The sequence below is a fragment of the Tetrao urogallus genome (assembly GCF_951394365.1).
Source record: "Tetrao urogallus genome assembly, chromosome: 12".
In the NCBI taxonomy this organism is placed as follows: domain Eukaryota; kingdom Metazoa; phylum Chordata; class Aves; order Galliformes; family Phasianidae; genus Tetrao; species Tetrao urogallus.
In genome coordinates, this window is record NC_136825.1 from 13,182,692 (window position 1) to 13,193,176 (window position 10,485).

The following is a 10,485-nucleotide window of genomic DNA, read 5'->3' on the forward strand; positions in this document are numbered from 1 at the left end:
ATACATCAAGGCAACAATTTCCTCATCCACAGTTGGCTACTATATTCTACATAAACATTGATGCCAAAAACATACCACTTCTGCCAAAAAAATTTGGGGAGTGACAAAACAATCCCAAAATGGTGTAGTTCACACACAGCTCTCCTTCTCTGGTTCTCCATCTCAGCATTTTCAGTGCTCTGCCACACTGCCACATCCCACATGCCCTCTGGGGGAACAGCCTGGTCAGTAAAAGCAAAGAAATTACGAAGGGCAAGGCATGCCATTTTCCTAGAAATACAGGAGGCCACAAGCAAATCACCCAGCTGCAACACCTCAACAGAGCTCAGCAATTAATAATGTACAGGCTTGGCATGACTGTCTAGCCCAGTATGTCTTTACCCGTGTGAGTAGTCTAATAAAATAAGTTTGAGCATGAGCTTGAATAAATAAATTAGAGCAAAACTGCAGTTGCCTATCAGACAATTAGCCAGAAGGCTGCTGCTTTTGTCAGACAGGACTAAAATGGGCAATGTGTTTTTTCTGTCAGATGGGCCGGCACCAGAAAACTTCCTTGCATCTTGCAGACAGGTTTGTTGGTCTAACAAAAGCTACTGCCTATTCTTCCAGACTTTCTCTTTCACGTATATGGGAACACATATTAGTTATATTTGGGTGCATGTATATATGAAAAGAAAAAAAAAGGTCTTGAAAACCTTCTTCCAACCACCCCAACCTGCTCTTCTCTCCAAAATTCTGAACAATTAGAAATCTTCACAGGCCAATTTCAGATGCTGCCACAATGATAAAATAGTCAAAACTCCCAGAACTAACAACTGCAATCACAGTTGTCCTCTGATTTCTCGATATTAAAAACATCCATAAACCACAACAAATATATTCCTCCAAACAGGACAGCATTGCACTGGCACTGTCTTTTAAGAGCAGAAAAGCTAATTTATTTAGATGTTTTACATTTCTTTACATTTTACATTCGTTGCGTTTTCTTTTCCCCTTATGCTTAATTATATCTCTTTCCATGAACTTAGATTCACTTTTCAGATTTGTTCTCTGTCTTAAAATAAGAGCCAAAAAATAACACAGACACAGATCTGGGTAAGCCAATGCATACACCAAATCAGACACCTTCTGTGTTCATTCATCAGCAACAGATTTCCTACTTTGTTATTTTTTTCCCTATATTATTTCAGTCTCTCTCCATTTACCATTTCTGCTTCTGCAAGCACTAAGTCCTTCCTACCATGCACTTTTGCTATCTCCTTTTACCTTCCAGGTTAGGGGACAGGAGGCTGAAAGGATAAAGAACAGGGCTCAGTTTTGCTCAGGCAAGCACTGTCCCCTCTCATGCTAACAGCTGTTAAACACAGACAGTGTCTCTCGGGCTTCCCACCATGGCCCTGGGGAACACTGCTGCATCCCCTGCACCTGAACATGCCCAGTGCTCCCCAAGAAATTCCATCAGCAACACCACCACTGAGCCAGCAGAAGCAGCAGGAGATGGGCTCTGCAGCACTGCGTGCCAACTGACTGTTTCCACCAGATCTGTTTTACTCTTGCTTTCTCAATTGCAATACAAAAACAGAGAAGCCCATCTCTATTGAGAACAAAGAGAAACACTATCACCCATAAGACAGGTTTCACCCCATGCCTGATACATACCTAGCCTTGCTCATGGACTTCTAGCATCAAGAGAAATCTCAATTTGCATGAGGAGTTCACCAGGAGACTTGGACTTACATTGCTGGTTTACATGAAACACTCACCTTAGCTCCAATTAATGGCAAGGGGGAAAAAATTGCATTTATTCTAAGTCCAGGAGAAGCAAGTCCTAGATGCTTCCCCAGTGAAGAGCTTTGCCTTGCAGTGTACCACACATCCTCTTTTCACACAGCAAATCTTTATTAACACTACGTTGGTTAACACTCAGTTGACTACTACATGAAGCAAGTTCCAGCAACCACCATTGATAGGGTTTGGCTAACTTTCCCCAGTGGTAACACAGAAAAACCTCAACTAAGTCGGGTGAGGTCCATCAAGAAATGCTAAGAGCTGCAAAATTAAGCACCAAGCCTGCTGGAAGTTGCCAGGAGTATTGCTCCCATCTCACAATTATCTGTGGGCAAAGTCTATGTAGAGCCAGTAATGGCTTTTTTGAGTCCAATCAACTGAGTGGTTAAACTTGTGCATTCAGCAGGCAACCAAGGGAGGGACGTATTTTAATGGTAGATGTGGAAACAAAGGAATTTTGATTAGCCTTGGGACTGGAGGGGGTAAAAATACTGTTTTAGGATTTTCCCAGGATATGCATATTAAGAACTTGTCTTTTTGCCCTCTGTGTAATTTTTTTAATATTTGGAAAGCAGAATTAGGCCACATTTGACCAAACCTCTAGAGCCTTGTATGAGCCAGCAGAGACTGGAGTACAGCGACTTGCTAACTCCTGTGCTTTTACCCATAATGGGGTTTCAGTGGTGAGCAGTGAGGCTTTTGTAGAGCTATCAAAGGCTTAAACAAACGATTTCTCTACAAGCAGGGACCTTTCCCTTTCGTTCTCTCTAAAACACGTGCATATTGTTTGCTTTCTCTAATAAAAACTGGAAACAACTTCTGCGTAAAGCAACCCCAACTGTTACACTTCTGAAGCAGCCTATGTTGTCAGTGCCAGACCCAAGGAGAGCACAGCCATCACTGATGCTACACAGAGCTGAGGCCAACCCCACCAGAAAGGCCCAGGAGAGCAGCAGGTAGGGTGGGCACAGCAAGCCCAGGGACGGGTTTGCCTCACCCCCCAGACCCATGGGCTCTCCCGTGGCCATCTTCCACCACTGCAGCTGCATCACCACTGTGCTTGCCACTTCGTGCAGTACCAAGCCATCACCTACCGTTTGTTCAGCTCTTGAAAGTACTGTAAAGCATTCGCCATTCACCTGTCACGCAGCACAAACTGATCCCTTTGAAATGAAAATCTAAAAGTAAACGTGCTGGTCAACATCAGCAGCCGCAACAAGCACCAACGCCAGTGTGAGCCTCCAGGCAGGTAATTCGCTGCAACGCTAGGCTGGTGAGCAACACTATGTTTTATTTAATTAGGATGAACAGGAGAGATAAACCTCACAGCAGGGCGGGTAATGACAACATTTCAAAAATAATTCGTGCCCAGGTAACAAAAGGGCAAATTTCAATTACATAAAAAACTAAAAAGTTGACTTAATACATCCAAGGGGGAAAAGGAAAAAATATTAATAATTGTAGTGCCTATGATTAACAAGTGGCATTTACAAGCTCTGCAAATTGGTCTTCCAATTGCCTAATCTGCAAGTTGGAAAGGAAGAGGTTTTCCTTCGGAGCAAATGCAAACAATGTAATGAGCTCCGCAGCACAGGGCTCAGGCAGCATGCGAGCTCCCCGCTGCGTGGCACTGCCCACCGCATCGCCCTGCCCGCCCAGCGGCCCTCGGCTCATGTCTTCCACAGCCTGTGGCAAGTGGGGCGAGCTCCGGCCTCCTCCAGCTGCAAATGGCACAAGAGACCACTCAGTGTCTCCCTGCCCTTCCGCTCCTTAAAACAACTGTCTCTGTTAAACCACCACAATTCACTGGGATACATTTTGTTTTAACATATGTATATGCATAGCAGTCGTCAAGGAGATGTAGCACTTGGAACTTATTACCTGACTTTTAGATCTAAGAGATGTAACCAGCTTCCCACATTGACTAACAGATGAAAGAAACAAGAATCAACTTCTGAATCTAAAGGTATGCTGAATAAATGCAGGCACTGCAGAAAGCCCTGAGCTGGTTCTCACCTGGCTCCAACACGCACCTGAATGCTCACAGACCACGCACACTAACACATGTACTAACACCAGACCTCCCCTCCACCACCATTTGTCAGTAAGCATTTAACAGAGGTCTGTAATAGGTTTTGTACTATTAGTATTTCATTACTCCAGTGCATTTAGTAGGATACAGCGGAACATAATAGCCATCCTTTTTCAGAGGCATTTAAGGAGGATACTGATGGAGTGATGAGGGGTTGGTACAGGCATTTTTATAAGGCAGTTCAATTACTGTGGGTAATTAATAATCTTTTGCTTAAGAGAATATTACAATACGAGAAGAATTTTATTATCTTTTGCAGATTGCAGACTAATGCATGAGAGCAAGACATTATTTATTTACAAAAAATCAACAAAACAAAAACATAATAATGCGCTTTGTGTTTTCCAAATATTGTCAAGATCCACAATGCTGACTGCACAAACTGCAAGGAGGATATAAATAAACACATTTGGTATAAAATAACCGAACAGAATTAAGAGCACATTTATCAAAATTGAAGTAAATATTAATAGTACAGCATGAGAAAGCGTTGCCATCCGCAGAGGCAGCAGGCGAGGCAGGTCATTTACAACATCAACTACCCAACGCTGGGTGCCATCCCAAGCTCTGCCTTAGTTCATTCAGCCAGGTTTAACATAAAAGTTAATTTGGCACCAAACAATAGATAAAACCAAGCCAAAGCCCCAGCTAAGATAAGACAATTTGTGTTTACACAAGCCTAACGCCTCCACAAAACATCATTTTTATATCCAATTCAGAGGATGGCATGAACATCTGCTTTCACTTCAAGACATTAATTTTCAATTATTGAAGAAAAACAAAATAAATCCTGACAAATTACTGGTAACTGTGGAATCTTTTGTTACTCTATTATTTTATAATAGTAATTTAGAAATCCTACAATTAACATCTAAGCAACAGCTCTCTGATTCTTTTTTTTGCATGTGTCATCCGAAGCAATTCAGTAATGAACGATGTTCTTTAGCTTGCACTGATTTTGCTCGGATACTTTTGAAGAAAAAAAAATGGGAGGCACTCTCTGAGAGTCAGTGCTGCTGCACGGTGTTTGTTTTTTTACCCGTGGCATTAGATGAACCGCCATTGAAATCACGAGATTTCTATTTTCTCCCCATTTGTATTTCAACCTTTTGCATTGCCTTTTCCACCCTTTTCAATGTTGGGCCACACTTGTTAGTTATGCTCGCCAGGACCAATGGGAACAGACCACAATTAAAAGGTGTTTGCACACAGGCACGAGTTTCAATCAGCAAAACCAGTTAAATACCACACAGATCCTGTCCAGGAAACCGTACCGGAGGGAGAGAGCGGAAGGAAAACTGGGACTTGTGGAGTTCAGGGGAGAACGCTGCTGGGCTTGTATCAAAATACACGCTCAAAAATTAAAAACTGCAGGCTAATCCCCAAAGGCAGCGCTCGCTATGCTGCGTGGATCCAAACGTTCTCATGGCACCAACCCCACGATGAAACACCAACATCTCCAATTATTCCTAATCCCCCAAAAGCTACACTTGATAAAGAACAATCAAGAGTGTAATCTTATTTGATATGAGTTTTATCAATTTTAGCTGCTGCTTTCACTGTATCAATAAAATTCCACCGAAACTTGAATGAACTGTAAAATTAAAGGATAATCGCACGAGTCTCCTGTATTTGGCAATTATGATTATACTTGTCAAAATTTAATTTGTAGAATGTACTGTTCCAGTACCTGCAGGTTCTTCTCTATCAACTGGGAAAAAAAGAAAATTATATCTTTAAGACAAGTATGAAAGACATTGTTACTTCCACAGTCAACTCTGTAACTGAGCTCCGACATTGTATAATTGACTTTGCAAGCAGAACAACAGCAATATAACAAAGAAAATGTCAGTGTTTTCACAGCGCTAATCTATAGCACTAGGAGGGCCTCCTGCTGTCAGCCAGAGCTGACAATACAATAGCTTTCAAAGGGATATTACCATCACGCTTTTATTCTTGACATCAATCAAGACAAAGAGAATCCTTTTCACAAGACATTAAAAATCAAACCTTTGTATGAGCAGATAGGTAAAACAGCATTCCTTTAAAGAAGATCATTCATAGCAATCAGCTAATTGGAACTCAGCAAATGGCTGGAGTATTTTTATTTACTTTGCAGGTAACGAAGTAGAGAACAACCTTCTTTTTCTTCCTTGACTGACATAAATGAGGCACGTAGGGCGTGAATCAAAAGTTTCTATCAGCATTTTCACCAACCAAAAGCAAAAAAATATGACAGCAATTCCGCAACTTCAAGTAGGATAACAAATCTAGACTTAATTAGTGCATCCTTTTGCAAAACAGTTTGATTACAGACTAGCACGTTTAAGCACAAAACACCACTGCAACCTGACAGCAATTTGCAGAACTGTCAAATTCAGCAACTAAAGTGCATGTGATGCTGAAAACCCTGTGCCAATGTCAGCCCAGTCCCCACAAACCGCATCCAAGTCATTCTTCAGTTACAATTACGTGGGACTTGAAACCTACAGCTCTGCCAGCAGACCCCAGCATCTCCCAGCTGTGCTTTCCCAGAGCTGCTTTCAGAGGCACCAGTCTGTGCCTCATCAGCTCCAGTTCCATCAACTCTCTCCAGAGCTGATGGCACACAACCAGCCTCTGAAGTGTGCACGGCACATCCGTGGGACCACTCGGAATGGGAACAGGCAGCGCAAGGGGACGGTCACTGCTCTGTGACCAGCTTGAACCTCCTGTGTTTAATGGCACCAAGCAGAGTACAGATCTTCTTAAGGAGACCTGCCAAAGCCACCAGACGGTCACATTGCTGACAGCAGGGCAAAGGAAGGTTCTGTGCCGAGGAAAAACACTTCTGTGGGTCCCACTTATGATGTGAAGGAAGGCTTCAGAGAAGGCAAGAGCTTCACCCCAAAACTGCCACCATCACGCCACCCCAACTGGTTAATTTTGCAAGCTAACAAAGGCTCAGTCCCTCCTGCTTCTGCTCTGCCCTGACTGTCCTGCAGCAACAGCCCAGCAGAGCGTTGGCCCAAACCATTGGCTGGGTGTCGTCAGGTCTGCACAGCCAAAGTAATGGTTAAACAAAACCAGTGTGTCATGTTGCCAGTGATAAATCCACACCAGGGAAATTCCAGGGCTACTGCTAGAGTTCCAGCTGCAGCAATCACCGCAACTTTCTGTGAGACTGAACCAGACACCTCGTCACAGAGCAGGGCCACATGACCCGCAGGTTTGTCAGCATCCCGTTCTGCTGGCAATTGCTTAATTTTAAATTACGTGAATCTGAAGAGTTGTCAGCATTTGATTCTTCTATCAGAGTCGGTTGCTTCTTTAATGCCAAAGACAGCACTTGTGGTTAATGCACAGGCAACTTCCCTTTTGCATGCAGAATAATCCCTTTCATCAGAGGCGCACGCTGATTCTATTTTAGTATGTAATCTTTCTGAATGAGAAAGGATGCCCAAACCTCACTAGTGGTTGATAAATATCGAGGTTACTACACAAAGTGAAATAAATGCACAGAAAAGAGAAAACCAGTAAATGATTTGAAGTCCTAAATGCTATGCATATATCCATATAATTTATGCTTGTTTTCTTCTCAGCTGAATTGGGAAACCTGTGACCTCAGAGTGCCTTTATTTATTACATCTCAATTATTTCCATGGAAACATGTACTGTGGCAATCTACCGGGCTGCCAGCTCCCTAGACCACAAAATGTATATGATGGACTTTACAAAAAGATATGTATGAACATAAGAAAAGGGAGGAATTCTATATCCCACATACATATATATGAGATGCCTCCTATTATTGAAAATTTCACCCAGATTCAGCCTGTTCCTTAGGTTCCCCATTAGCCAGCTCATGCTAAGGCTGTAATTTACAGCCAGTTTGTGCTGAACTGAAAGCACATTTGTTGTGCCTGGAGACTAGAGGAATATTCAGAACCTTTAAGAACCAGGCTCTACCCGGCTCCCCGTGGCAAAGACATTCTAGATATTTCTGTGTTGCGTGGAAAACATTTCCCAGCTGTGACTTGCCAGCAAGTTACCCGTTTTGATTCAAAAAAAAAAAAAAAAAAAAAAAAAAAAAAAGCTCTTGTAAACAGCGACCTGCTCTATCTTGGAGCTAAGGATGATTTTTCGTTATAGAGTATCAGTGGTGAGAGATGCTGCCCAAAGGAAAAGAGGTGGCAAACAAACGAGTAGCAAATGCAAATATCTCGTGTCATTATGTAACGAGGTGTTCATGTTTATTAACCGGGCTTCAGAGCGCACACGGTTCCGCTGACGTATGGCTGCGTCCTGCGCGTTACGTGCGGCACCTCGGCACGGAGAGCGACCGGGCAACGCGTGGCCTGCGCCGAGAGAGCCGGGAGCCGAGGGGGGCTGCGACCGGCAGAGCCGCGACCGGCGGAGCCGCGCCTGCAGGCCGCAGGGCCCCGGCCGAGCGGGAGAGGGGCAGCGAGCGAGCTTTTTTGTGAGGGGAAGGGCTCACTTCTCAAAAACTTCACGGACGTTTGAAGTCGTCACTGTTTCTATTGCAATCTCCTGACCTGCGTATCTCAAAAATAATATCAAATCGCCCTGGAGAGGGAGTTCGATTCTTCCTCCGGCTGGTTGGTTAACCGGACGCTAACATCGTCTCCCAGCGACTTTTTTAATTCCAAACGCTTTCGAGTTCTTGCTTCGCGGCCCCGGGAGCTGCGCCCTTTTGTGCTCGCACACAAAGCCCCCGGCGCAGCCTCGGCACGGAGGAGCCTGTCTGCCAAGTCGGGTGCGGAGCCGTTATTAGCGCACCTCTGCCTGAAACCGGCTATTGTTCCCTCAGCCCGAGCAAGTTTTCGGCCCTGCAGATGCTCTCGAATAAAGAAATCGGTTTTAATTCTCCCTTCCCTTCGCCACCGTTACACGCATAGGGCGGGAGAGGGAAGGGACGAGGCGCTGCCGTTCGCAGCCCGGAGGAACCGCTCGTCTCAGCCCCGGCCGCGGCACCGCTCCCCCGCCCGTCGGTCCGCTCCCGGCCCCGCCGCCAAACTTTTCTTCCCCCGCGCTCCGACGGCCGAACGCCGCTCCCCAGCGCCGGACGGCGCGTCGGCTCCGCGCCCCGAACCGCGGTCTCCCCCACAGCCCCCGGGCGCGGCGGCTCTGCCCGCCCCCGCGACGCCCGCAGAGCCCCCCGCTCGGGGCCGGGGGCACCGCCGGCCGCCATTTCGGGCGGGTTCCGCGGCCGCTGCCCCGCCGGGCGGCCCTCGGCCCGCCCCCGCCCAGGCGGCCGGGCGCGGAGCCCCCAAAATGGACGGCGGCGGCGGGCGGCTCCCCCGGCCGCTCCCCTCCCCTCGGCGCCCGGGCCGGAGCCGCTTCCCGCGGGCGGCGCCGCTCCTCCTCCCCGCGGCCGGGGCGGGCGGCGGCGGCGGCGCGGGCCGGGCCGGGCGGAGCCCGCGGCGGCGGCCGAGTCGGGGGGGATTCGCAATCCCCGCCAAGCCGGGCCCCGGCCCTGATTGGCCGCGCGCGGAGGCTGGCGCGGCGGCGGTGCCCGGCCGGCGGCGCGGGGCGGCGGGCGCTTACCTTTCACCGAGCGGGGCTTGGCTTGCTTCCTCCTGGACATGTCCGGGCGCCGCGGCTCGTCCTCCTCCCGGCGCGTCCTTCTCGCGGCCCCGCGGCCCCTGCCCGCCCTGCCTCTCCCTGCCTCCTGCCCCTCGAAACTTTGCCGGGCTGAGCGAGGCGAAGCAGCGGCAGCAGCGGGATCGATTATCGGATTTCTCACTTCTTTGCCTGTTGCAATGCGGCAAGTTCAACTCCTGTCCACCCCCTCGGGCACCTAGAGGTTCTCCCCCCGGGGACAAAAAAAAAAAAAAAAATCACAGGCGCAACAGTTGCGATTTCTTTTTCTTTCTTTCTTTTTTTTTTCTCCTCTTTGTTGGTTTTTTCTCCTCCCTTCGATGTGCAAATAGCACCGCCACAAGCCGAGCCCCTCCGCGCCCCCGCCGCCTTTTTGTTCTCGTTAAAGTTTGCAGGCGCCCTGCGGCTCTCAGTCCGGCTCGGCACTTTGAGAATGGCACAAAAAGCCGCGCGGGGCTCCCGGGGCCGGGGGGAGGGCGCGGGGAGAATGAGCGTCTAAAAATAAGAGCGGCGCGGCGGCCCCGACAATGCGAGGCGCTCCGGGGGTGCGACCTCGCCGCGGTTTCCCTAAATCCTCCCCGGCCGCTCTCGGCCCCCCCTCGCGTCCCGCCGCTCGCCCCCGGGCTCGGCCCCCGCTCGCCGCTCACGGGGCCGGCGGCGCGGCTGCCCCGGGTGCGCGGCGCGGGGTTCGGCCGGGATGGGCTCCCCGCCGCCGGCCGCGCTCGCCGCCGCCTTCCCCCGCACGCACGCACTCGGCGGACCGAGGTAAGCGCTCCTTCGCATCGATGCCGGGGCCGCTAGCTGCCTCCATGGGTCATTCTCTGGAAGGTGGCACCGCTCCTGCCTTCATCGCTGCCGCTGCTGCCGCTGCTGCCCTGGGTTTTTATTTTCTTTAGCTCTCGCCAGCCTCCCTCTCTTTTCTTTGTCCTGGCTCCTTTTCCTCCTCCTGATCTTGCTGCTGGGGCTGCAGTGCAGACACACATAATAAAGCCAGGCTTGGCTGG

General features: G+C 48.6%; 1 protein-coding gene across 1 annotated transcript in view; it reads right to left on the bottom strand.

The window, feature by feature from the left end:
• The window catches only part of ZNF423 (zinc finger protein 423), a gene marked incomplete at both ends in the record, with an annotated part of 172,888 nt that extends 163,421 nt beyond the window's left edge, over positions 1 to 9,467 (bottom strand). Inside the window, one exon of the mRNA XM_079541314.1 lies at positions 9,428 to 9,467. Coding sequence (XP_079397440.1) covers positions 9,428 to 9,467 — 40 coding nt within the window. The remainder of the gene's footprint in view (positions 1 to 9,427) is intronic.
• Between the last annotated feature and the right edge of the window lie 1,018 nt (positions 9,468 to 10,485).